This window comes from Gekko japonicus, unplaced genomic scaffold, assembly GCF_001447785.1.
Source record: "Gekko japonicus isolate JY-2015 unplaced genomic scaffold, Gekko_japonicus_V1.1 scaffold354, whole genome shotgun sequence".
NCBI classification, from domain to species: domain Eukaryota; kingdom Metazoa; phylum Chordata; class Lepidosauria; order Squamata; family Gekkonidae; genus Gekko; species Gekko japonicus.
In genome coordinates, this window is record NW_015161415.1 from 106,981 (window position 1) to 134,799 (window position 27,819).

Here is a 27,819-nt window from a genome sequence, read left to right on the forward strand (position 1 = left end):
CTTTCCCTTTTTTGGTTACCAGACTGATACAGTTCCGCAAAATTATGCTTTAGTGTCATATTTCAGGAGGATCCAGTTATTCTTTTACATAAAAAGGCAACTGGAAATGCTTCATTCGTTTTGCTTTCAAACTCCATAGATTTCTGCTGAAAACATTCTTCCAGAAAGACAAAGGCTGATATTAAATCTTGAACAAAAGACTTACATCACATGTAAGGTTTACACACATATAGATGCTTTGGGGATTTTTTTTAATATGAAATTTAGATAGGCATATAGTATTTAATGAACAATACACTTACAGTGAATTTACACTAAACATGTCTAAACTGTACTGAAATGTATAGAAAGATTGGTATTAAATTACTTGAAAATAATTTCTCTGTTTTGGTGAAATGAGACTCATTTTCTTTTACTTATGCAAGCATATTTTAAAAAGAAAGCTTCCAGCTGCGCCTTGTCAGCCTAGGGACCAAAAGCATTGTGCTGCTTTTCATTTTCTAAGTGAAGTATGCACTATTCTGAAAAGCTGTATTAGTTGAATCTCTGCATACTGGACAGAACAGTGCCTTGTCCCTAGAGAAAGGAGCTATTTCAGTCTTCACTAAGGAATCATCTAACACGATTCAACATAACCCTGTTGAGACTTCTTTTATTTTAAAGATAGTAGCTGAATTTTTTTCATTTGCAGCTGGAGATAAAATGACAAGCAAAATCTACTGTTAGGTTAGATTTCCAGGTAAAAAAATGCATTTTCTTCTCAAATTACTGTTTGCAGCATGGTAATGTGTAATATTTGCAGAGAAATTGTGCTTAATAATTTGTAATTATGTTGATAAGCAAATATGTGTGCGTGTATATTATATGTATGTCTGTGGTTAGTTGTAAACCTATCTTCATAAAGTTTATGTAGCATACATTACAGGTTACACTAACAGAAAATCCAGTGGTCAGTTATTAATTACTAATTTTTACAGAACACAATAGCATGCTCACAGTGTTTTAAGAAATATCATGTAGATAAATTCAGAGTTGTGAAATCTTAATTAATGTGATAATTAACAAAAGTGTTTTGTTAAAACTGACTTCAGTACTAAGCACAGGAAGCCCTATTTCTTTCTGATTGTTGAGTAGACTAGTAGAACCTAGAAACAGAATTAATAGGGTAGTTTATGCAAAGAAGAATAGTTCAAAGACCTTTGCATTAAGGATCACTAGATTAGCAGTTCACCATTTCCACTGACTTGTTGGCAAAATAAAAGATAAAAGATGGCCAATATTGATAGTGCAATATTTTGTACCTGGTAAAATTTGACACTTTCAAGAGATATTGCCAATGTCACTGATGCATAGCATACAGTTGTGCAATATGGGAAAGGTCAGATGTTCCTAACTGAATGTGGTATTCGAAAGAGGAAATTTCAACCTTAACATGTGTCTGGCCACCTCTAGCTTTCCCCACACCCTCTTCCTGGGTTAGAAAGTGACATCTGACCAACTAAATGGCCATGTTTGTTTCCTTGAGCTCCATATCAATCAAGCTGGAAATTATTATTTTAATGCAACCTACATGGGACTGCCTTTGAAGTTCAAAAAGTGCAACTGGTTCAAAATTGAGCATTTTGGAATACTAACAGAAGTCTGCCAGATCAGGCATATTTCAATATTGTGTCAGATGCACTGGCTTTCTATTTGTTTCTAGGACGGATTCAAAGTTGTGACACTGACTGTTAAATGGTCTGGGGCCAATTAACTCAAGGACCATCTGTTACCTTAAGCACCTACGTGACCCTTAGGTCTGGGAGCCTGCTGTGTGTTCTTTCGCCTTCTGAGGCCTGGCAAGTTGGGATCCTAAATACAGCCTTTTCTGTGGTGGCCCTGTGTATGTGGAAAGCCTCCTCGAAAAAAATCAGACCATTCCCATAATTCACTGTTCAGTTTCAGATAAGCAGTAAAGATGCGGTTGTTCAAGAAGGCCCCTGAGCCTTCACATAAGCCTTTGTGAGTAGACTCAATGGGTTTTTATTCTCTCCCCTCCATATGTCATGTTAACACCTGTTATTATCTTAAAAGCATATGTCTGCTGCCCTGACCTGGGCCAGGCTAGCCCAATCTCAGAAGTTAAGCAGGGTCAGTCCTGATCAGTGCTTGGATGGGAGATCACCAAGGAAGTCCAAGGTTGCTATGTAGAGGCAGGCAATGGAAAACCACCTCTGTTAGTCTCTTGCGTTTTGATGCACTTTCTACCACCACCATGAGGAATTGTTATTGCTTGTTTTATAGCTATCATCGAGGGACAGACTATGAGTTCAAAGTTCTGAGTGCAGGTGCATAGGAACTTTAATCTTGCTTCCTTGCGCATAAACTTTCACAAGTCTGATGATTCCTATCAATTGGTCAGTTCTTGTAATGAACCTCCTTTTTTTAGTCCTTTGCAGGCTGTGGGCTTTCCTGTGAACAAATCCAGTTAAGGAGCACTTGTTCTTCCTTTTTCTCTAAGGGTCACTATCCTGCCTCATGCTCCCGAATAGTAAGAATAACCCCATCAATTATAAAGGAACAAGACATACCAATATTGCCACTGAAAAGAGACATGAGAGAAGGACTAAGAGCTTGGAAGCCATTAGAATGGATGGGAGGCGAAAGTACCAAGATATTTCAAATATTATAATGTCTGTAGTTTAAGTTTGATTCTGGTCAAATAACTGTAGCTGAATGTAGCACACATCATTTTAAACATAATTTATATACCAAAGTGGTTTACAGAATATTTTAAATCCTTTAAAACAAACTTTAAAAAATTAAGGCATCAAACAGACTCAAATACCAGTAATGAAAATAAAATAATTTACTTCTCACACACTTGGCCAAAGATTAAGGTTTTTACTTGCATCCAAAAGGAAGCCAAAGAAGAAGACAAAACAATCTTCTGTAGTGAGATTCCATCTAGATGATAATTGGACATTTGCAGATTTTTGGAGCAAGGCCTCACTGATTGATTTCTAAGTTTGTGACAGCTCATTCCTCTCAGTAACTAAGCATTCCCAGTGCTTTGCATTGTCTTCAAAAAGACAATACAAAATCTAATCTGGAAGATGACATGACATGGATGCCTAATCTTCAAGCAGCAAGCACAGCTGGTTAGCCCACTGAACCTGGTAAAACACTCCAGGGTGTAAACATACGTGCACACACATGCACGCACACATGACCTGAGCATCCATACTGGTCAAGAAGTAACCTTTAATTATACAGTAACTGTAATAACAATGGTTCCAATAGAGCAATGGGAGAGCTGAATGATTTGGCAGTACTGAATGGAGACAAGATACAACAATGGAAGACAGGCAAGAATAAAGTTGCAGCCATCAAAGTGAGAGGATATCAGAATATGAGGATATCAGAGAACGAATCACATTTTCAAAAGCCTGTAGAGGTAGAAGCAGCATGACTATGTGAAAAATAGATATTAAATATTTACGACGCAGAGACAGGTGTCATCATCTTACAAATGGTAGTGAAAACTGGGATTTTGATGAAGTCACACTATGGATAGATGACGACAGAAGCAAGATTGCTAGGGGACTGGAAGAAAGTAAGTTGAGGCAGCAGAAATCAGCACATTCTATGAGTTTGGGGGCAAATGGTAGAAGGAAAATTGGTACATAGTTAGAGAGGGAGAATGGGTCATGAACCTAGGAGGGGATACATAGAAGAGTGAAAAAACTCAACAAGATAGACAAGTGATTGGGGGGAGGGGACAGCAAAGGATTCAATGATATGTAGGAGAAGAACCCAAAGAAGAGGTAAGTTGTAGGAGAGAGATATAAGAAACAGGGCAGATAGTTTCAACTTCAGTTTCATTTAAAAAGGAAAGAAATCTTCAGTGAGATTAAGGATGGGGAGGCAGAAAGACAGGCCATGGTAGGGCATTAAGGCTGAAGAAGCAGAACTGAAATTCAGTGGATGCTGGGCATCATGATATATATATATACTAGTGTGCTTAGTCAGACAGATGACAGTCAAGAATGAGGAATTTAGAATGACCAAAATCAACCAACTTTTCTGTTTTGTAGAGGCATTCAGCATGAGATTATGAATGGAGATAATAGACTGATCCAGCGCTGGGGATGAGAGAGATGGATGTTCATTGGGAGACTGCGGAATGCAAGTCAAGAGTTAAAAACAGGGATGAGATGATGATAGAAACTAACAGTCTAAAGAATGAGCAAATGTAACACTGCTTCTGAGAAAGTCACTGAAATCTACTATGGGTCATGGAAAGAATAAGAACCAGGGCACAGGGAAAATGGAGATACAGGTCATAGCCAAGGATTATGGCAGTGGCCAAGTCATTGTATGGAAGAGTCGTTCCAAAGGCAAAGCTTGGAAAAAGTAGTTAGGAAAAGGCAATGGGAAGCATTTGGTCAGAAAGATGATATGGTAAAATCCACATGGAACAAGATGGGAATGTTGTCAGAAAGGAAGATGAACTGGGCCTCTGAAATGAAGATTGATAGGAAGTCAGGAGAACAATACGTGGTAGCAATATAGACATCCAAGGGAGACAATATTTACAGAATAAACCTGAAGTTTAAGATGCCATGCAATACGGCAGAATTTGAAAGACAGGCCAATATCATTATCACAACCTTCAAACCTATGTGGTGTAAAAGGAGCAGATTCTGTGGCCAGATGGACTCACTGTCCTAGAACCTCTGATTACCAGAATTCAGAATTGTGTTATTTCAAGTTGTGCTGTTTTCTCACTAGTCCATATTCCTTACAGATAGCGGCTTGAGGCTAGTGCAAACTGCGTGAGTGCAAAACTCATTTTTTCTTGCAGTGAACCTGTAGCCCAAACAAAAAAAGTTATTTTCTTCTGACTGTATGCCACACAGTTCAGTTATGAGTGTAGAAACCTGTCAATGCTTTGTGCTCTAAGTTATGTTGACTGTCAAATGTGAAGTCTCAATTTTTTTCTTTCTTGCCCTAGTAAATTACTGTTCAGATATCTTCAACCAACACTTATTGTAATCGTAATGCAGAACATGTAGTTTCTCAATTTTTTTGAGAATACAGAGGACACATTTTTTTTCTTATACTTCTATTGTAGGACATGATGTACAAGTGCAAAATGCAAAAAACGGCACTACTCTATTTCCTCCTGTTTGCTTGTCTGTGTATCATTCTTGCTCAGAATGAGAACTATAAAATTCCTAGAAGGGGAAGAAGGAGAATGCACTACAGAGGCTTAAGAAGGGGTTCCTTAAGAAACAGGAGACCAAACAGGCAGCCAGAAATCAAATCTCCAATCCCTACAACTCCAGTACCAAGCATTCCACTTATTAATACGGATGGGGATATTACAGAAGTAATTGACTCTCTTATTGGCTTGGATGGACACGAATCCAGTTACAGTGTTTTACCAGGTAAGCAGAGAAGTTACTTAATATTTTGATAACCAGAAAGGTCAAATTTAGCAAAAATTCAGCCCCCATGACTTGCAGTGCTAAGGTACAGTGATGGAAACACAAGCAAAATAGCACTCAAGTACCCCAAACCAAATGTAACATGTATATATGTAGGCATGGATGTAGCTGAATATGCAATAAATATTGTACTTATGATCCAGTGTGATAAACTGATGAAAAGAGTATATTGTCTCCACTCTGTAGTTCAAATATGGGCTCCCTTGAGTAGCCATGAGAACTCAGTCATATTCATCGTAGCCTTAACTCTTCATCCATAAAGTGTAATCTGTAATGATGTTCCACTCTTTGCACGCTAAGATATTCAAAAGTAATTATTTTTGATCGTTTCCAGTTCTTTGATGTATCAACAATTCTTTTTTTTGTATAGTAGCAATAAACTGCAGTGCTTGTTAGAATTTTTTAAATGAACAACTAGGCATGTGTTTCATCAACAATATCCACAGGAAGTGAGTTTAAACTGGAATGCTGCATGTAAAGATGAAGGTACATTTTCCAACAAAATAAGGATCATATTGGCCTAACTGCAGAAAATATGTTGTGTGTTTATAGTTACTTCTTGAAAATATCTGTAACAAATATATCACTGCACCCATTTTCACCTGCAGGTTTCATATATTAGTGCAACATAACAAAGGCCCTGGTCATACGGGCTGGAAAATGCGCGTGGTGGTGGGGAGCGTGGCTGTTTGCCCCGGAGGAAAATAACGTGCGGTTGCACGATCAGACGTCCCTTCGAGGTCCCGTGGTTAGGGGGCAGGTGCCGATCACACGATGATCCTGCAGCGCGGCAAAGAAGCGGTGCGATCACACCAGCAATCGCTAGGCGCCGCTTCCGTGGCAAACGGGATGAATTTTTTAAAAAAACTGAAGTTTGTGCATACGCATGACTGAGCAATCGTATCTGCTCAGTGGTGGGCTTACCGGAGAGGGCGACAGACGCTTCTGGACCCCAACAGAGCTCCGAGGAATAGCCAATGGAGGGGGAGGTGGGCCCCCTCGTCACAGCCGCTCTAACCGCCTGCGCGACAGTGGGCATAGCGACCCTCCAGAGGCGGCAAGCCTGGCTGCAGTGGGAGGGGGCCTCTTTGTGCCCATGTGCCGTTGGGCGCTTGTGCGCATCCTGTGGAGACTTGAAAAAAAAAACCTGTTCGCGACGGGACATAGGGGGGCGCCGGATTCCACGGGATTCCACCGGAAACGCGATCAGGCGCCCGCCCTTGCCCCGCGGTTTCCGAAAACTAGTACCTCGGAGGTACTAGTTTTTTACCCCACATCTTCGGCAGGAAGCCTCGGGTTCGGCATGGGAGCTCTACGCTTCTCAGATGTTGTGGTGTGATCACGCCCGGAAAATCCGCCTATCTTCCGTCTCTGTAACGTGGCTAATGTTCCGTGTGACCGCAGCCAAAATTGTATAGTAGATTTGGGGGTTACTGATGGAAGTGGGGAGTATTGCATATGTTTTACATAGTGCTCGCTGTACAAAGCTAATCACGATTAAGGCTCAGGCTCTGGTAGATGCCAGGTCGGTCATTCCAGGTGAGGAAACAGCCAGCAGATGGCAGCCTGAAGACTGTGATTTTCACACAGGAACATGAAAGGACACAGTCCTTCAGATATGTGGGCTGCAGACTGTGACAGGCATTATGGGTTCAACACTTAATGAATCATAAAACAGGCTGACTAGAACTTTCAGGAAGAGCTACTGTATTTATTTATTTATATTGTTCATATTTATATCCCACCTTTCCAGATATCTGGCTCAAGGCGGCTTGTAGTCCATTTAATACACATTGTCTTTCTAAAACCATTCATTTCAAAGCATTTTTATATTAAAGGAAAATATCACCACATGTGACATGCATTCTGTATGAGGTATTTTAAATGCCCCTGTCAGAGATCATCAACCATACTGAAATTATGTGTGGTTTCCTCATTTTCCCCTTGACTCTCCTTTTTTAATCTGGAATTTTACCCAAAGGTTGAGCTTAAACCACTGAACACATTTTAGTTGGAACCCAATATTGGATCTGCACCATGTTTCCAAAGTTTGGACGTACTGAGGTATCTGCCAAGGATTTCAACCACAAGGTATTTTTTTGGTCTGGCATTTAGAATATTTGCAAGTTAAGGTCAGATTTGGATGAGAACCTATTAAGCAATGGACCTTATCATTAACCCTATGTCCAAATCATATTTTTTTAAAATTTAAGCATCTCCATTCTTATATTTTTGTTTCTGAAAGTATTTTCTTAGCATCTTTCTACGATATACATTGCAGCGTACAACACCTTAAAGACAAACATATTTGTTATAGTATTTCATAAAGTAGAACCTATTTAATCAGATGTAAGAAACAGTTTTGTATTTTATATTGTTTCACATTTTGGGGAAATATATTGCATGAATAGAAAGGAAGCAAGCATATTTCACTCAGCTAATGAGTGAATGCTCCAGTAACCCTTGTTTTGAGGTCTGCAATCAAAATTCTTTAAGAAAATGTAGTGAAATCATCAAGAAGCCGTTTCTCCAATTTTCAATAACAGTAGTTTAAGACTGATTAGAGTCCCTGTAGGTAGTTTGTTTGGTAGGTACTGAGAAAAATGCAGTTCAAGAAGACAATGGAAGCCCTCCATTCTCAGGGCTAGTGCAGACATAATAACTGCTGTCGGTCTTTTAATCACTGTTGCTTGGCAGTTGGCTGTGGGATTACACTCACACGTCTCCCTTTCGTAGTATGAATTCCCTTCCTGCTCTTCCCCAGATACCATCACTGATACATCACCACCATTGTTAAGTGTGCTTAATATTTTTTAGGGCTCAATACCATGGTTTTAAATCAGTTTCTGATAAATATGGGCAACAGCTTGGTTGTCTACTTCTTCTGCTAATATATTGGGCCAAGCCCCATGGACCTTAAGTAGCTTTTCCATTCTTTAGATAAGTGAGGAATAATCTGACTAATCCTTAAAAAATGCCAGTTTGGCACACCATTACAGGTTATAGCCATCTTGCTTAGAAACAGATGCTGAAAGTGACTGAGAGGTCAAGTAAGTCTGCAAGTGTGACAGGCAGGGCTCTTTTTGTAGAAAAAGCCCAGCAGGAACTCATTAGCATATTGGGCCACACCCAACAGCAGGAACTCATTAGCATATTGGGCCACACCCCTGACAGCACAGCTCATTATCCAGCCACACCCACCTTTTGCTTGTTATTCTGTTTACCTTGTTTGTTGTCAAAACCCAGGGCTTTTTTTGTAGCAGAAACTCCTTTGCATGTTAGGCCACACACCCCTAATGTAGCCAATCCTAATTAGTTTCTGCTGTTGGGTGTGGCCTATTATGCTAATGAGTTCCTGCTGGGCGTGGCCAATTTGGGAGCCAGCCGGAACTCCGTTCCTGTGCGTTCCTGCCCAAAAATAGCCCTGGTGACAGGGTAAACAATTGACAAGTATCTACAGGAATTTATAAGCTAAATGAGTGAAGACAGAGGGTAACAAGTCTAATTGTGCAATAAAATAACTTGACATCAGAAAGATGCAAAGATGCAGTCAGATTTCAGAGAAATCACATACTACCTAAAAATATAACTTCCTTTCTGTTTGGTAACCCGGATAGACAGGAGGAAACAACCAAGTAAACTGAAGTCTGCCAAACTATTTCTATATGAAATTAAATTCTAACTTAATGTGAACTGAAACACCAACTTTAATATGATTCCAAGCAAACAAGGGCTTCTCTATTCCCATTTATTTGATAATTGGTATCAGTATATCCCTACTTTGCATGACACTAAGATGGAAATTTTTGCTCATGTGTTCACAGAAGCTTCCACATTTTTGTATCAGGCCAAACAACTGCCCACATGGTTTAAATCTTATTTTTTATTTCTTTATCAGGAAAGGAAGGACGCTGTTTTGCAAATGGGATGATTATGTATGATAAGGCAGCATGGTCTCCTAAGCCCTGTGTCACATGCCTCTGCTCAAAAGGAAAGGTGTTGTGTGATGAAACACTGTGCCGTCCTCTGTCATGTCCCAGAACCAGGATACCTGAAGGAGAGTGCTGCCCAGTATGCACAGATACTGGTACAGTATATTGATTTCTTGTATAGTAAAAACAATGTATATTTTACTGTAAGTCAAGTAATCCTCTGAATGCATGAATATACTGAACTACAGTGAAACTGGAAACTGTGTGTGAGAGAAAACTGGCACCCCTGCTCTGAGCCACCACCATCACAAGAACCAGACCATCATAAATACTCTACTCAAAGGAAAGTATCAGCTCACATGTACAGTGAGCCTGGCTAAGCCGTGAACCCAGCAATAGACCTACATGCTCTTGGACATGATGGCATAGGGGCTGACCAAGTATAATTTTATTTATTCAATTTATACCTCACCCTCCCCGCCAAAGCAGGGCAGCTTACATAATAGTAAAACAAATAAAACAGAACATTTATAAAACTACTAACTTTGTTTTAATTGTATTATACTAATTGATGTAAACTGCCCTGAGCCCATTTATGGGGAGGGTGGTATATAAATCAAATAAATAAATAAGGTGTTAGTGTACAATATTGCGTAAGTGATGGCAAAACACAGTACCGAATTTGTCATAGTGGGAATACAGTCAGCAGTGATATTAGGACTGTTATCTTGGTCCCATGCTAGTTTCAGATTATGCCAGTGACGCACAGGCTGCCAATGATGGCTCCAGGGCCCAGGGCCTTAAACCTATATTCAGCTATTAAGTGTGGCTCCTTGGTCGAATGCCTGGTGGAAGAGCTTCATCTTGCAGGCCCTGCAAAACTGTAAAATTGGCCCCAAAACATCAGATTGGCAATGCTGTTTGTGGATACTCAATATCCTTAGATCGACATGTCTTGCAGTTAACCAACAAAACATCCAAAAAGAACAAAAAATGGGGTTACATGCGATCCATGATTTGCTTCTCTTCTCTCTTATCCTATGTATAATAAAGTCTTGCCATTTATTCTATGCACAACCTAATGTCACCAGTAGACATTATGTATACTAATTCATTTCAAGGACACAATTTGTTGTCTAATACTTTATGTGTACAGTGTTATTTTTTCAGTGGTTTACATACTTGCATACACTGTACATCCATTTGTGGTTGACTTTGACCTCTATTATGTAAATATCAGCTGCCATTTTGTCTGCTATTAAAAAGGTGGAAAATAAAGATGCATGACAGTCAGTTTGCACAAAGTATTTTCCACCTCTGATAGAAAAATATTATCATTTTGGGTTAGAAGCAAGAAGTTTATTATAGAGCTCTTGGCAATCACCTACCACCTAGATAACACTTTGCCTATTCTAACTGTGGCAAAGTAACTACTTTTGTTGCTTGCACCCACCAGCTGCTATGCTGTATGCATCTCAACATAGAACACAGATCTTCTATGTATTTGGGTGCCAATTCCAAAATTTCAGAGCCAGATTCATTTTCAGCTTTCAGAGTTTCATATCCTAATGACCATATCTTTTATCTATTGCTTCCACAAAGCCTAATCCGAACCTCTTTTCAGTTTCTTGTAATCTTATTAGTATTATGACAATAGTGCTGTGTTATAAATACATATAAATAAATAGAGGGGAAACTTTCATTGACAATGTCACAACACTAAGCTAACATCTAATTCAGACATAAAGTGATTTTCTAAGAACAGCAGATTAAAGCTGAGGAGGGGGGAATGGACAAGAAGTGTCAGGGGCAGGAACTACCAAGTTTGCCTTTAGAAAACACATCATCTCTTAGCTTGACTGCTGCTGCTTCTGACAGCTCTTGTCTACTCCCCTTCTCCTTCCAGGCCTTAATCAGGAAAGAGTCTCAGTTAGTTTCAGAAAGCCCCATTCTGTCCTCATTATGCAAGGTAGGATCAGGTGGGGCTTTCTGAAGCTGGCTGGCTCTTTCTGATAAGGGCTGGGGAGAGGGAATGAACAATTACTGTCACTAGCACCCACACTCAAGCTCAAAGAGAAAGTGTTTGTATTTATTTAAAATACTAGGCACGATAATGAAGCTTCCAGGTGCCATGGCAACCTGTCATCCAGGATTTGACAAATTTTAATTTAACTCTCCTCAAATACTACTATCTGGAATGAATCCCTTTATTGGGCTACAAAGCCACAATATCAATAAAGTCAGCATTGTTACATCAAGTAAAAATATTTAATGAGGGGCACATTTATTGCTAGGTTTTATTTTTTAAAATCTTATTTAGAACTCCTATGTCACAAGCAACTAGGTAACTCAAAGTTATCTATTGCAATGCTTCCTTGGATAATGACTGAAAAAACAGTAGATGGTGAATGTTTAAGATTCTCCAGAAATTGACATTCATGTCTGAATATAAATATATCTGTGTTGGTATTCGTGCTCATATAGTATGCCTCAACAAAACCATTAAATTGTTCTGAATAACCTTCTGAACTTTGAGGAGAAAGGTCTGTAATGTATAAATATGAATTGTATTATTAATATTATCTATTATAGAATAATCTGAAAAATATATTGATGGTTGCTATTAACAGTTACATTATCACTCTCTTTAATCGTCAACTTTTCTCTTTTATCATTATTCAGTAAGTATTTCACTTGGTGATGCATCTGAATTTTCTGGTGATTCCCCAGAACCCAATGATCCTACTGTTACAACAATGCAAAAGGTACATATTCCAAATGAAAGGGATGTTCTACTTAAAAAGGAAATACAACTTCTTGAAAAGAAAAAAAACATTGTAAAAGAGAACAGGAAGAGGAAAAGAATAAAAAGTCAGGGAGAGAGGAAAAAACAAGAACATGAAAATGATCAAAAGGATGAAGAGTCAAAAAGGAGAACAGAGGAAGAAAAACGAAAAGCATATGAAGAAGAGGAACTACGAATTGAAAAAGAACTTTACAAAAAGGAAGAAGAAAGTGAAGAGAAGGAAAATGAACATGAGGATAATGAGGATGAGGACCAGGAGGAAGAAGACATTCTGCGTGGTGATGTATTCCAAATGCCCCCTCGTTTCCCAATTCCTGAGCCTTCTGCTGAAATTCCGCCTCTCCCTACTGGATGCTCTATCTTGGACAACACTGCAAGCTGCATTGATGCCAAACTTAAACAAATACCACCAATTATGGATGCGGAGCTTACAACTATAGAATTTGTAGGTATGGAAGAAGTCAACTTTCTTTTTACTGACTTTACATGTTCTCCATATTATCTGGCACTGGGCAGTACCTTTCCTACTGTGAGTGGGGAGGGAAAAGAAATGTCTCTGCGATAGAATTGTTCCTACTCTGTGTTTTGTTGTATCATATTCCTTTCTTTGTTGGTTCAAGATCAAGCATTAAATACATATACGAACATAGATTCTCACCAAGAATTAGGTCACATCTTCAATATCTTTCTCTTTGTAATAATACAAGCTATTTCATAAGAGAAAGATGTTCTAACTAAACTGAAAAATGGTCAACAAATGGATGTATGTCTTACAATTCCTATTACTAATACTTGTATTTCATTTTGGTGCCCTAGGGAATTCCATTACTTCCATTCCAGATGATGCTTTCAACGGGATTCCTAATCTGGAAAGGATTGATCTCCGCAAAAACAATATCACCTCTTCAGGCATAGGTCCACAAGCATTTAAAGTAAGAAAATTAACTATATCCAAGTTGTAGTAAGCTACAGAAAATCGTACTGTTAAGTTATTGCAATTTAGTTCAATTTTCCTCTGCAGAAATCCAGAAATCAAACAGAAATTGTTCTGTTGATTGAATTCTTTTTTATAAACTACCATTCCCTAATGAGTGAATCCAACTGGCCCTTGTTAACAACACATTGTTTTGTACAACAATGTATGTCACCTCCAGATTTAGGCAGTACAAGTAGGGTACCTGCGTGACTTGCGGGAGGTCATCTCACTTTCCTCTCCCCCATTAACACGATCCCATGCGTTGGTGGCATGCTACGGTTGCTTCCTTCCGCACATCGAGGGGCCGGAAGGAAAAGCCAGGGCTGGCGCGATCTCACCAGGGGACTCCGGAGGCAGCCCGTGGCAAACCGGTTGCTAGTACCTCTGAGCAGGTAATTTTTAATCCTGCATTTTCGGCCCTACGCCACGGGTGTGCTCACAGAAATTCTTCTGTTGATTGAATTCTTTTTTATAAACTACCATTCCCTAATGAGTGAATCCAACTGGCCCTTGTTAACAACACATTGTTTTGTACAACAATGGCCCCGGTCACACCGGCCAGATAACATGGGGGGGGAGCTTTTTGCACCGCCGCAATTAGAGCCGCCATAACACGATCCCATGCGTTGGTGGCATGCTACGGTTGCTTCCTTCCGCACATCGAGGGTCCGGAAGGAAAAGCCAGGGCTGGCGCGATCTCACCAGGGGACTCCGGAGGCAGCCCGTGGCAAACCGGTTGCTAGTACCTCTGAGCAGGTAATTTTTAATCCTGCATTTTCGGCCCTACGCCACGGGTGTGCTCCACTTCCCAGATGTTGCGGTGTGATGGCGCCCGGATAATCCGCCATGCACTTGTCGCTCTCCTGCAGCAAATCCTCCCTGTGAACGGGGCCAATGTATGCCATCCCCAGATTTAGGTAGTACAAGTAGGGTACCTGCGTGACTTGCAGGAGGTCATCTCACTTTCCTCTCCCCCATTATCTCCTCTTTCTCTTCCCTGAAGTCATTTTTCTCCTCTCCTCCTCCTCTTCTCCTTCCAACCCACCAGCCAATCTACCTTTACCTGCCCTCTTGTCTTCGGCGTTCCATCCCTCTGTGAGCCTGTCCTTGGGAAAATGGTGTCATTTCAGCCACTGGGCTTGGCAAGATCCAGCTGCATAATGGAGAACCTGTAAGGACTTGTGGGTGGCCCCTCACTTTCCCCTGTATCCCCCCTTCACACTATTTCTGCCTTTCATACTGCTGGCAGCCCCATATCCTTACCTTTCCCTGCTTACTTTTCTCCTTCCCACCCACCTTTTGTCTGCCCCACCATCAGCTATATTTAATACTTACTTTGTTTACAGCCCACCTGTCCCCACAACAGGACCATCCCCCTTGCCTCCATTACCCACCCACTGCCACCACAACCCACTGAGATAGTTGAGTGTGTGTGACTAGTCCAAGGTACCCCAGTGAGCACCATGGCAGAGTGAGGATTCAGACCTGAATGCCCCAGATCCTAGTCTGAAACCACAACATCACACTAGTTTTTGAGGTGTGGCTGCTGTTAAACCACAGCAAGCTGCCAGGCCTGGCCAGGGTGAGTCATGCCAGCCATTTAGTGATTGCTGGCTGGCCCAGCCCTATGAGTCCTCCCTGAAAGAATAAAACATTCCTGGAAAGAGCCCTGCCCTTGTCTTTACTGACAGAATCCAAGGCTTGAAGGCTGGCAATACTGCTGTGGTTGCCTAGCAATGATCACGACAGGTCACTTAGAAGGCATTTGTTTCTTGAAGCTACAGTTGGTGCTTCTATTATTTGGGAGGTCAATCTCCCATTTTTTAATTAGATTTCAGAATTTTCTACAAACTTGGGCCTTTCCCCAGGTTCTGTAGAAGGACTGGTTTTGTCTGTTCATGGCTCCAGTCTCTGGATTTAAGTATCTAAAGATCCGACCATGCTGAGAATTAGCTACACTGATGATACATTAATGTGACCCAGTGAGCACCAGCAGAGTGAGGATTCAGACCTGAATGTCCCAGATCCTAGTCTGAAACCACAACATCACACTAGTTTTTGAGGTGTGGCTGCTGTTAAACCACAGCAAGCTGCCAGGCCTGGCCAGGGTGAGTCATGCCAGCCATTTAGTGATTGCTGGCTGGCCCAGCCCTATGAGTCCTCCCTGAAAGAATAAAACATTCCTGGAAAGAGCCCTGCCCTTGTCTTTACTGACAGAATCCAAGGCTTGAAGGCTGGCAATACTGCTGTGGTTGCCTAGCAATGATCACGACAGGTCACTTAGAAGGCATTTGTTTCCTGAAGCTACAGTTGGTGCTTCTATTATTTGGGAGGTCAATCTCCCATTTTTTAATTAGATTTCAGAATTTTCTACAAACTTGGGCCTTTCCCCAGGTTCTGTAGAAGGACTGGTTTTGTCTGTTCATGGCTCCAGTCTCTGGATTTAAGTATCTAAAGATCCGACCATGCTGAGAATTAGCTACACTGATGATACATTAATGTGGATACAAGGTTTTTCTATTGGATTTATTTCTATGGAGTGTGAGCCAGAAGGATACAATTAAAAATATGAACATACATGCATACATGGACCAGAGAGAAATTTATCCTGTGTTGTTCTGTCTCATTCAAATCATTACAAATTACTGATGCCTTTTAAAATACAGGACTCCATTTGCAGTGCTTATTTATTTATAACATCATTCTCCACTCCTCCATTTTATCCTTACAAATAGAGAACTTTAAAAGGCTATACTGCATACTTATTGTCAAAAAATTTTAAAGCAAAAGGATAGAAGGGCTCAAAATGTTCCAAGAAAACACCATGCACTGTTGTTGTTGTTGTTATACAATTCACAGCATTTCCTCAGTGTTCTGACATCACGATAGGTCACTTAGAAGGCATTTGTTTCTTGAAGCTACAGTTGGTGCTTCTATTATTTGGGAGGTCAATCTCCCATTTTTTAATTAGATTTCAGAATTTTCTACAAACTTGGGCCTTTCCCCAGGTTCTGTAGAAGGACTGGTTTTGTCTGTTCATGGCTCCAGTCTCTGGATTTAAGTATCTAAAGATCCGACCATGCTGAGAATTAGCTACACTGATGATACATTAATGTGGATACAAGGTTTTTCTATTGGATTTATTTCTATGGAGTGTGAGCCAGAAGGATACAATAAAATATATAAACATACATGCATACATGGACCAGAGAGAAATTTATCCTGTGTTGTTCTGTCTCATTCAAATCATTACAAATTACTGATGCCTTTTAAAATACAGGACTCCATTTGCAGTGCTTATTTATTTATAACATCATTCTCCACTGCTCCATTTTATCCTTACAAATAGAGAACTTTAAAAGGCTATACTGCATACTTATTGTCAAAAATTTTAAAAGCAAAAGGATAGAGGGGGTCAAAATGTTCCAAGAAAACACCATGCACTGCTGCTGCTGCTGCTGCTGCTGCTGCTGTTGTTATACAATTCACAGCATTTCCTCAGTGTTCTGACCCCCTCCCAAGCGCCTTTTGCGATTTATCTAGCTACAGGATGATTTAGCTACAGCATGATGTAATGAACCCAGTTCTGAGTGACAGCAAGAAACATAACTGCAGATGAGGAGTGATTTTCCTGATATGTAAAACAAAATTTGAGTTCAACAGGACCTTTAAGACCAAGAGGGTGATAGATTTATTTGCTTCACCATGTCCCCCCCGAAATTAAATCCAAACAAATGGTGACCATATAAACTTAACTTGTTATTCCTGTTTGATCCTTACATCTTTAAAACATCTTCATTATGTTGTATGCTAATTTGCTGTATTTACATGATATGATGCTGTATTTGTTCATTCATTATTGCTTTTGCAAATTGTTGATGTGTAGTTAATATATATATATAAAATTGCTGCTCACCCTTTAGCTATACGTATGGAATAGTAACTTCCATTTCAATGTATCTGAAGAAGTGTTCGTGCACACGAAAGCTGATACCTTGAATAAAACTTTGTTGGTTTTAAAGATGCCACTGGACTCAAATTTTGTTCCACTTACTTCTGTTCTACTGCTTCAGACCAACATGGCTACCCACATGAATCTACTTTCCTGATATGTGTGCGTGAAAAATAAGAGAGCCTTTCACCAGTCATTTTGGATTAATCCTAATATTTACATCCTATTGATTTCAGTATGTAGGACTTGTGCCAAAGTTTCTCTGGACTGGGTTCATGTCAAGTGAAGTGGACTGTCAGTTATCTCGGCTAAGAGTAGTCCTAAGAACAGATTCCTGGGAGTAAGCCTCACTGAATAGGCTTGAGTAGGATTCTAAGCACACCTGCTGAGAGCTGTTGTTTAAACCAGTTATTGGTGGTACATCTAGTACTTCAATGAAACTTCTAATTCGTGCTTTTTATCCCTGTAACAGCGATTTACATGAAAGAACAGTCTGCATTTCTGCACTACTACTTTTATTATTCAATGGGAACAATTTTTGACAGATTTAAGGAAAAAAATAATGTTGCACCACAGTAACAAGTATGCAAGATTTTTGATTTTGGAAATAAATGCTCAGCTTCACATTTTCCTGAATTGTCTCTTATTAAATGTTATTGTGTCACTTAACGTCATCTTCCTTTTTTAAATGAACATGGCTGAAGCATTACATATATATACTATGCTGTGCATATTGTCCACAGGTTTATATGATGCAGATTGCATGGTTTTCATCCGGGAGACATCCATATGAAACAAATATATTAAGAATTGAATTCTAAGTTAAGTTACAGACTGACTATATTTTTTCATGTTTTTCATGTTTCAAAACTGAGTATTTTCTTCTGGTCCAGATTTTGAAGAATTTGAAACGTTTATATCTGGATGAAAATGCACTAGTACACATTCCACCTGGTTTGCCATCATCATTAGATGAACTTAAAATAAATGAAAACCAACTACATGCAATTGATGAAAACAGTTTTCAAGGTATTTCATAAATAAGAATTCAAATATATAATTTAAACAACATATCTGAAGACCTTGAAGAAAACCTTGAAAAATTCAAAGGGGGGGATTTGTTTTTCTATTTGAGACTTTTTTCAGATACTTCTAATGAAAAAAATTGGGAAATTTTGGGGATCACTAACAAAAATTATTTTGTAAAGACTTTATGTTTTCAAGACAAGAGTTTTCAAGACAGGGGTTAACATTTTTAAGGCAAGGGTTTACAAGCTTTTCTTATATAATTTTTTTTTAATGGAAGACAATTTTATATAAGGCAAACTTTTATGTAAAAATTTAAAGTATTAGATCATTCTTATGTAAACCGTAGATATATGCAGTATGTTTTAAGAGCATATTTAGTGTATAAACAAATAATTTTGACAATAATTAATATGCTAGAATATGTTTGCATGTGTTCAGTGCTGTCAAGTTGCTTTAGATTTACAGCGACCCTATGAATTAAAGGCCTCCAAAATGTCCTATCGTTAACAGTCTTGCTCAGGTCTTGCAAACTGAGGGCTTTGTTTGATGACAGTGCATTATTAAACAGTTCAGCATTTTCAATATTATACAGTTTAATTTGACATCCAAATATATTGGTATTGTGATTGCCAGAAGGTTAGCTTCTGTCCTTAGGCACACAGAAGTATATCAATCATAGCAAGATCTGTGAGTGAGGCAATGTTTTTAAGATGCAGTATATTTGCCCACCATCATCATTCCATTAATATTTGTAATGCTAAAATGAAGTTCTGGATCTGTAGAGTAGTGTAGTAGCAGCAGCAGCAGCAACAGCAGCAGCAGCAGATGAACCTATTTTTTAAAATCATATCCGTGTCCTGTCTCCAGTAGTTTCCTATTCAAAGAACTGATCAGGTCTACAACCACTTTAACACTGAGGTAAAGATCAGGTAGGGCAAGAAAATAATATGAAGAGCAGGGACTTACCTCCCTTCCTAAATAATAATAACAACAACAATTGTAAGGCCTTATTGTAATACAACAAAGCAATAACTGTTTTTTAAAAATGCCATGTGTTTTCTGTACTTTACTGAACCATGGCATAACCTGCAAACTGGACTAGGCCTTCTAATATTAATGTTAACCCATGAGGGAAATTAGGGTGCCTGGCCTCACAAACTGAAATGTTCTTTTTAAAAAACAGTTTGAAATGTCTCCTGGATATTTTAGGAGTATGAACTAGTAAATAAAGTATTGGGTTATAATGTGGGAAAGCCACATTTAGTTCCTTGTTCAGCTATGAATCTCATACAAGTCACTATTTTTGATCTAGTCACAGGTGAAGATGATAAATTGCATTTCAGTACTGCACTGAATTGTTGTTTCTTTGTTTTATTTTCTAAAGATTTAAAAAACTTGGTGACACTGGAATTGGAAGGCAACAAACTTAGTGAAGCAAATGTCAGTCCTTTAGCTTTTCAACCTTTGAAAAGCTTGTCATATTTGCGCCTTGGGCGGAACAAATATAGGACTATTCCACAGGGCCTTCCCCATTCCATTGAGGTAAGAGTCTTTTTTAAAAAGTGTTATGACTATTTCTGAAATACTACTTAAGTCTTTGTCCTAAGCAAGACAGAGCAAATAATTTAAGGAGCACAGATACAGTTTTCTGCATTCAGGGTTAAGCCAAAAGGTAATTTCAGATGTGTTCCAGTTTCAGAAACGTAGATCTGCAAGTAATGTTTCCAATTTCCCCGTTTTTGGCATACGTTATGAAGGGGAAAACTTGTACCCCCATACATTTGGCATTCTTGCATGTATTCATGTATTGAATTTTCCCATATTTTCTTCTTCACTCATATGTTTGAATAGGAACTTTATTTGGATAATAATCAAATTGAAGAAATTACAGAAATTTGCTTCAACCATACAAAAAATCTAAACATAATTGTTTTAAGACACAACAAAATAGAAGAAAGCAGAATAGCACCTTTGGCATGGATCAATCATGAGTAAGTGAAATTATCATACTGTTGTATTTTTATATCAGTATTGATTCAAATTAAGTCAAAATTTGCAGCATATAGAAGAAAGGGATCAACAAATTTGGGGCTGGATTAAGAGCAAGCTATTATTTGGGACTGATCCCTCTCCCACGTGATTTGGCACACAGATTCATGATGCACTGTCCTTTGCAAAACCAGGGGGAGAAAGTTGTGTTATTTTGGGCACCTGCAAAAGAAAATACTTTTACCAAGAATTACTATATTTACTGAAAAGGAAAACTACTCTTCATTTTAAGAAGGTTTATTGAGGCTGCGGTTACACGGAGCATTAGGCACGCTAGAAAGACGGAAGATAGGTGGATTTTCCGGGCACGATCTCACTGCCACATCTGGGAAGCGTAGAGCTCCCGTGGCGAACCCGAGGCTTCCTGCAGAAGATGCGCGGTTAAAAACTAGTACCTCGGAGATACTAGTTTCCGATAACCGCGGGGCAAGGGCGGGCGCCTGATTGCGTTTCCGGTGGTAGTTCCGGCGCCCGCCCATGCCTCCTCGTATAAAGTTTTTTTTCCCCAAGTGTCCATGGGATGCGCACGAGCACCCAACGGGGCATGCACACACTTTGGTGTCCGGAGAAAAAAACACCCGTTTGCCGCGGTGTGCCGCTTCTTTGCTGCAGCGCACCGCTTCTTTGCTGCAGCACAGGATTGTGGTGTGCTTGGCACCTCCCCCCTACCACGGGACCTCCACGGTAAGTCTGCTGGCGCAACCGCGCATTATTTTGCCCTGGGGCAAACAGTCACGCTCCCCCCCCCCGCATTTTCTTACTGAGCTTTAGAAGAAATGGTGCAAGTTTCTCTTACTGCTTCTGTTTCCTACAAAGCCCAGCTGGATAACTGCATTTCAGAACACTCCACAGTTTTGAAGGATGGTCATGTGGAAGGGGGGAAGGGACAGTCAGGTGAATGAATTTGTGGACCCTCACAAAAGACAAATAGGGGAAGCAGCAAGAGTAATTTGTAGTACAAATACTAAAAGATTGTGAAGTGTCCAAATTTGTTTAGCTGGGATCCTGCTTAGATTTCTATGGGTGAAAGGAGGGGTGGGGTGGTGATTTTTGCTGATTCCATGTCCCACATCAGTCCTCTAATTCAGGAACAGCATATCAGGATGCGTTTCCCACTGCCATGGAAGAGAGGAATCAGCTAAAATTGCTCCCCTTGCAGAAATCTATGTGGAATCCAGGCCAGTAGGAACCCCATGTTTTAAAAAGAAGATTAAATAAAGCATACAGTGATTAAGTAGTCACTTATGCTCATCTCTTAAAAGAGGCAAAAAAAAATGTACTGAGCTTTAGAAGAAATGGTTGCAAGTTTCTCTTACTGCTACTGTTTCCTACAAAGCCCAGGTGGATAACTGCATTTCAGAACACTCCAGTTTTGAAGGATGGTCATGTGGAAGGGGGGAAGGGACAGTCATCATGACAGTCAGGTGAATGAATTTGTGGACCCTCACACAAGACAAATAGGGGAAGCAGCAAGAGTAATTTGTAGTACAAATACTAAAAGATTGTGAAGTGTCCAAATTTGTTTAGCTGGGATCCTGCTTAGATTTCTATGGGTAAAAGGAGGGGTGGGGTGGTGATTTTTGCTGATTCCATGTCCCACATCAGTCCTCTAATTCAGGAACAGCATATCAGGATGCGTTTCCCACTGCCATGGAAGAGAGGAATCAGCTAAAATTGCTCCCCTTGCAGAAATCTATGTGGAATCCAGGCCAGTAGGAACCCCATGTTTTAAAAAGAAGATTAAATAAAGCATACAGTGATTAAGTAGTCACTTATGCTCATCTCTTAAAAGAGGCAAAAAAAATTGAGGCTGTAGTTAAGGCTGATGGGATCATCAGAGTGTATTTATATTATTATCACATCTGCAATAGTCATCAATTATCTTGTTTCCTTTTTGGGGATTTCTAATGGGTAAGTACTCCATGTTTTGGAAAATGATAAACCTTTGCTAGTGCTGTAAAAAGTAAAATGATCACAACTACATAAAAGGATTAATTTAGCAAAGATATTCTACAGAAAAGGGGGACAAAAAACAGATGACAGTTGACCCAATTAATACAGGCAGGATTATTATTCTTGTATTTTCCTGAAGCATCTGTCAGGGAGTAGATATGGAAAGTTACGTGAAAGTATTTGGGCAGTTGCTATGGGAAAAGAGTAGGTGGCAGGAAAAAGTTTTTGTTAATGTGAAGTTGGTTTTGGAAAGCTAACATGTTTATTAAGGACAAATGGCCTGTTGATGCTTCTTTTTCTGTATTTCATAAGTCCAGAGTACACACTACTTCAGGCTGTAAATATACATGTGCACAATCACCAAGATATGGCAAGTTGTACAGAATATGCCCCCAAGATGTATTCCTGTTTCTTTCTTCTAGGCTTTAATAACCATTAGAATGTAGTTTAAGAAACAGCCCTGAGTCCCACTTCCAGAATGCAGCATTATGCTACATTGGACTATATTTGGGAAACGGTGCAGAACTCCACTGGGGTTCACTGGCCTAGTAGCTGCTGAGCACCCTACTATCTTTTATGGCTTGAAAACATGGAGCAGCATTCAAGAGTCTGGCTGCTCCTTTTCCTTCTGGCAAGGATGGCAAACATAAGGACTAGCAGCTGCCCAAGCACTCCATGTATGCCCTGCTGTTCAAGAATAGGTGTGCTGTCCTTTCCCACTCAGGATCAAGCTAGAAGCCTTGGAAATATTTAGACGGGGCTGCCATAATCTAGCCTTAAAAAGTTACAAGAGAGAATCACCGAAAAAGATACCTAAAGCAAATAAGGCATAACCGTGATAATTTACTAAATCTAATTTTGCTATATCGATATCTGAATCAAGGATCATAATCATATGAGCAAAACCCCAGATATCCTGTTAATGAACCACACAGACCTCCAGATAAAAAGGTTACTCAGGTCCTGTCCATACGAGGCCTTTTGGGCCGGGAGCGGGATGGAACGGGGGCGGAGCAAACGGGCACGATCCCACAGCAACATCTGGGAATCGTTGCCTGCCCATCCCTGTTCCGTCCCAAACGGCGATACCGCGCTGTAAAAAAGAACCACCTACCTAGGTAGTTGTATCCCTTCCAGCGCCGCAAGCTGGGCCGTGGGATCGGGCGGCGCGTCCTTGCGCCGCCGCATTCCAGCCCCCGGGCATACTGCGATTGCTCGAGCATGCGCAGTTCGGCAGCCTCCCCCTCCCATCGGACTTTCCTCCCCGGCATCTGATCGTGCCGGGGAGCGATGCGCCGCGGCTGAGGGGATCCATGGGATCCCGCCGCGGCGCGGCGTCTCAAGTTCGGTGCGGCTCTGCTTAGCCGCATTTCAGCCGTCCCGTGTGGCAGCAGCCTCAGTCTCTTTCATACACTTCTGAGTCTGACTGCATCTATTCAGCCATAAAAATTGGTCACCGTTGCAATCTTGATGAAAAAGTCCATGCAGTGTGCTGGATGTATTCAAAATGTTCATGGAGTTGTATCACTGAGAACCAGTTTGCTGTAGTGGTTAAGTGCGTAGACTCTAATCAGGGAGAACCAGGTTTGATTCCCCACTCCTCCACTTGCAGCTGCTAGATGACCTTGGGCAAGCTATAGTTCTGTCAGAGCTGTTCTCTCATGGACAGTTCTGGAAAGAGCTCTCTCAGCCCCACCTACCTCATAGGGTGTCTGTTGTGGGGAGGGGAAGGGAACAGAGTTTGTAAGCCGCTCTGAGACTCTGAGTGAAGGGCGGGGTATAAATCCAATCTCCTCTTCTTCTGATGCTCAAGACAATGTGTTTAAAATCTTCATGTAGTTGCAGTAGTTATTCCGAAGTCACAAGATTTGACTAAGTCGCAAGATTCGACTAACAGGCCAGCTTGATACTCATTTCTGTGTGCTCTTTTCTTTGAGAAATCAAAGCATCAAGCTGGCCTGTTAGTTGGATCTTGTTGCAAGATTCGACTAACTACAACTACATGAAGATTTTGAACAAATCTTTAACATCTTGAGATGCTGTATGGGAAACATGTGGGGAAAGGCAGGAGATGCTGGGTAGTGAACCTGGGCCCTTTTGCATTCAAAAGCAGCCATGACACCTTGTGCTCTTATTTATGTGTACCTTTTTGTTTTCTTAATTTTAGGAACTTGGAATCAATTGACCTCTCTTACAATAAATTATATCACGTTCCATCCTATCTGCCAAAGTCACTCCTGCATCTTATTCTCATAGGGAACCAAATTGACAGAATCCCTGGGTTTGTATTTGGACACATGAAGCCAGGGCTGGAATATCTCTATCTTTCATATAATAAACTTGATGATTATGGTATTGATCCTGTATCATTCTATGGGGCCTATCATTCTCTAAGGGAAATCTTCTTAGATCACAACCAACTGAAGTCTGTGCCACTTGGAATTGCAGAAATGAGGTCATTAAATTTCCTGAGGCTCAACAACAACAAAATAAGGTAATAGTACTTGCTAAGTTAATAATATTTGCTAAATATGAATTCATTTAATTGTTAACACATATCAGGTATTATTGCCTTTCTTCCCACAAATTCATGAAGAACAGAAATCTAACTCATTCCTTTAACTGCAATTAAACAGTCTCATGCTAAGAAGAGTTGCAGCCTTCTATGTCCATTGAGGACTTGATAAGGTCATTGTGACAAGCTAGGGTGCTCTGATACTGTAAAGTCAATTAGATCGTTCATGTCCTATCAGAAAAATCAGTGAAGATATCTCCTTTAGTGTATATTTAAGTCATAGATCTGTGACCAACTAGATCTGTTTCCTGAGACTACTGGATAGCTCCTTAGTAGCTAGCTCAAAAATTGTTGGGATACTGGAATGCCAGCTGTAGAAATGGAAGTGATTTGTACTACGTACAATCCCTTAAGTAGAGAGAAGAAAATATTGGAGATAGAAATGGTACTCAGAAAAAGAATGCCAGATTTGGTTAAGGCTTATAATGCTCCTTGTTTGTGAATCACAGCCAACAACAGTTGCCAACAGAGACAGTTTATCCATTCATTTATAAATGTTTTGTGGAAAATTATATTTTCAGTGGCACAAAATCATACATCCAGCAATTAGGAACTTCATAAAGCCCAATTTCATCAGGTCATCAGGTCTGGGAAGCTAAGCAGGGTTGGCCCTGGTTAGTATTTTGGATGGGAGACCACCAAGCAAGTCCAGAGTTACTATGCAGAGGAAGGTATTGGCAAACCACCTCTGTTAGTCTCTTGCCTGGAAACCCCTTATGGGGTCACCATAAGTTGACTGTGACTTGACAGCACTTTATACACACACACATGCACACATACACCATGGACAGACAAGACAGGTCTTTCAACAAAACTGAGAAAAGCCCCAGGTTTGTAGAAAAATCTGAAATTAATTAAAAATTTAAATTAAAAGAAAAAAGAAAAAAAACACTGGGGGGGGGTTTAAAACCCTCCAAAATGACAGAAGCAGCAGCAGTAGCTTTCAGAAACAAATGTAGTCAGTGGTTGTTTCTAGGCAACCACAAGAGTATTGGCAGCCTTCAAACCTTGGTTTCTGTCAAGAAAAGGCAGGGAGCGGGGGCCTCTTCAGGGCTGTTTTAGGACTTTGGGAAAAGACTCATTGGGGCCAGGCCTGACAACAACCACCTAGAGACTTGCTACAATGCAACTTGCATGATTCAACCAGGTCTGGCCACTTGCTATTATTCAGTAGCACCCACCCACTGATAGCCAGTGTGGTGCAGTGGTTAAGAGTGTCAGATTAGGATCCAGGAGATCCACTCTGCATGGAAGCTCACAGGCAGTTTTAGGCCAGTCACACAATCTCAGCCTAACATACTTCACTGGGTTGTTTTTAGGATAAAATGGAGGAAAACTGCTTTGGGTTCACAATCAAGAGAAAGGTGGGTTATAAATGAATAAAGCTAAAGACTAGAAGAGTGGACAAAAGAACAGTTGGTTGGTGAGTGGGAAACAGGAAAAAGAGAGAGGATATGGGGGATGCCAGTAGAGGAAAAAGAGGACAGTGTGGGGAAGGAAGTGCTTGCAGTCTCCCCATTGTTCAACTGGCCCCCAGGCTGGCATAATGCCTGGCCATAGTTTTTCTGGGAAGAGGCTGCCAGTGAGGGGAAGGAAGGAAAACTAAAGATGGGGACAGATGATAAGTTGGCTGGTGAGTGCAAAGGGGAGAAGGAAGCAGAAAAAGGGGAGAGGTATGAGGGCTATCATTAAAGGTAAAGAGGAAATAGTGGGAGTGGGGGCTTGTTCTATTATCAATAAATTTATCAGTGTTATTACCAATCATGAGTGTCTTTATTATATCCTCCAAATTACAGACCATTGTGTTCATTATTACACAGTGTTTCCTTTTTCCTTTTCCTTCCAGCCAGTTTAGTGTAGTGGTAAAGTGCACGGACTCTAATCTGGGAGAACCGGGTTTGATTCCCCACTCCTCCACTTGCACCTGGCTGGATGACCTTGGGCAAGCCGTAGTTCTGATAAGAGCTGTTCTTGAAAAAGAGCAATTTCTGTCAGAGCTCTCTCAGCCCCACCTACCTCACAGGGCGTCTGTTGTGGGAGGGGAAGGGAAAGGAGTTTGTAAGCTGCTCTGAGACTCCCTTGGGTAGTGAAGGGTGGGGTATAAATCCAATCTCTTCTTCTTCTTCTTTTAACCTGAGCTCATATAAGGTAAACATAGTCATGAGAGATGTCTCAGAATGTCTGTTTAATTCTATGCACAGACTTTAAGCTGAATTGAATTATATCGGGCTTCCTTATGAGCAACCATTTTGTGAGTGGGCCTGCCATAATTTTCTGGCTCCAGCTACTAGCCAGGCCACTGATTGAAAAAATAGATCTCACAAGCCTGAAGTTTCTCTCCTCAGTTTGATATGTTACATACTCAAACATATATATTTAATTCCATGAATTAAATATTAAATTTCTTGAAGACCAATTTTTCTGCACTTTCTAAAACACTTTAACAATGTGTGGCAAGGACAAAGGACATTTATTATCGAAAGGAAATACACAGTAGTTCCATTTAATTGTCTCCTTTATGGTTTTACAGGTCGGTTCCACCAGAACGCATCTGTAAAACTAGGCCTAATCATGAGGACCGTGAAGATGAAGATGATGATGATGATGAGAGTGAGGAAGAACATGATTATGAAGATTCACAGTTAGAACACCTTCATCTTGAATATAATTATATCAATACAAGGGACCTGTCACCATATGCCTTTTCATGTGTAAGATCATATTCTAGCGTAATTCTGAAACCACAGAAGATCAAATAAATAAACCCCACAAGACAAAACTTATTTTAAATATATAAATTAGAATATTTGTTCTTTCACCACCAACAACAATAAGAAAACTGCCTACTATTATGAAAAATGTAAGAATACAATTATCACACAATATTATTTATTTTTAGTCCAGGGCAAGATGTAATTTTAAGGCAGTGGCAGCATGCACTGAACTTTCACCCTGTTTTTCAGTCCAAGAAAGAAACACTGAATGCTAATATACATTTAAATGTCAGTGAGGTAAAGGAGCACAATAAAACTGAAATTTTGTTAAGGCTTGGTCA

At 40.2% G+C, this 27,819-nt stretch overlaps 2 protein-coding genes across 3 annotated transcripts in view; one reads left to right on the forward strand and one right to left on the reverse strand.

The window, feature by feature from the left end:
• Positions 1-27,819, reverse strand: part of CENPP (centromere protein P) — a 236,413-nt gene that overhangs the window by 65,933 nt on the left and 142,661 nt on the right. The window lies entirely within an intron of this gene.
• ECM2 (extracellular matrix protein 2, female organ and adipocyte specific) lies at positions 586-27,708 on the forward strand. Of its 2 annotated transcripts, XM_015427562.1 has the most exons (10): positions 586-739; positions 5,117-5,432; positions 9,391-9,579; positions 12,107-12,679; positions 13,047-13,162; positions 18,052-18,187; positions 19,572-19,729; positions 20,039-20,178; positions 24,357-24,683; positions 27,295-27,708. In XM_015427562.1, the coding sequence occupies exons 2-10, from the start codon at positions 5,120-5,122 to the stop codon at positions 27,521-27,523; spliced, it is 2,181 nt and encodes a 726-aa protein (XP_015283048.1). In that variant the 5' UTR covers positions 586-739; positions 5,117-5,119; the 3' UTR covers positions 27,524-27,708. The 2 variants fall into 2 exon arrangements, with proteins under 2 accessions (XP_015283048.1, XP_015283057.1); XM_015427571.1 differs by lacking the exons at positions 586-739; positions 5,117-5,432 and adding an exon at positions 7,510-7,583.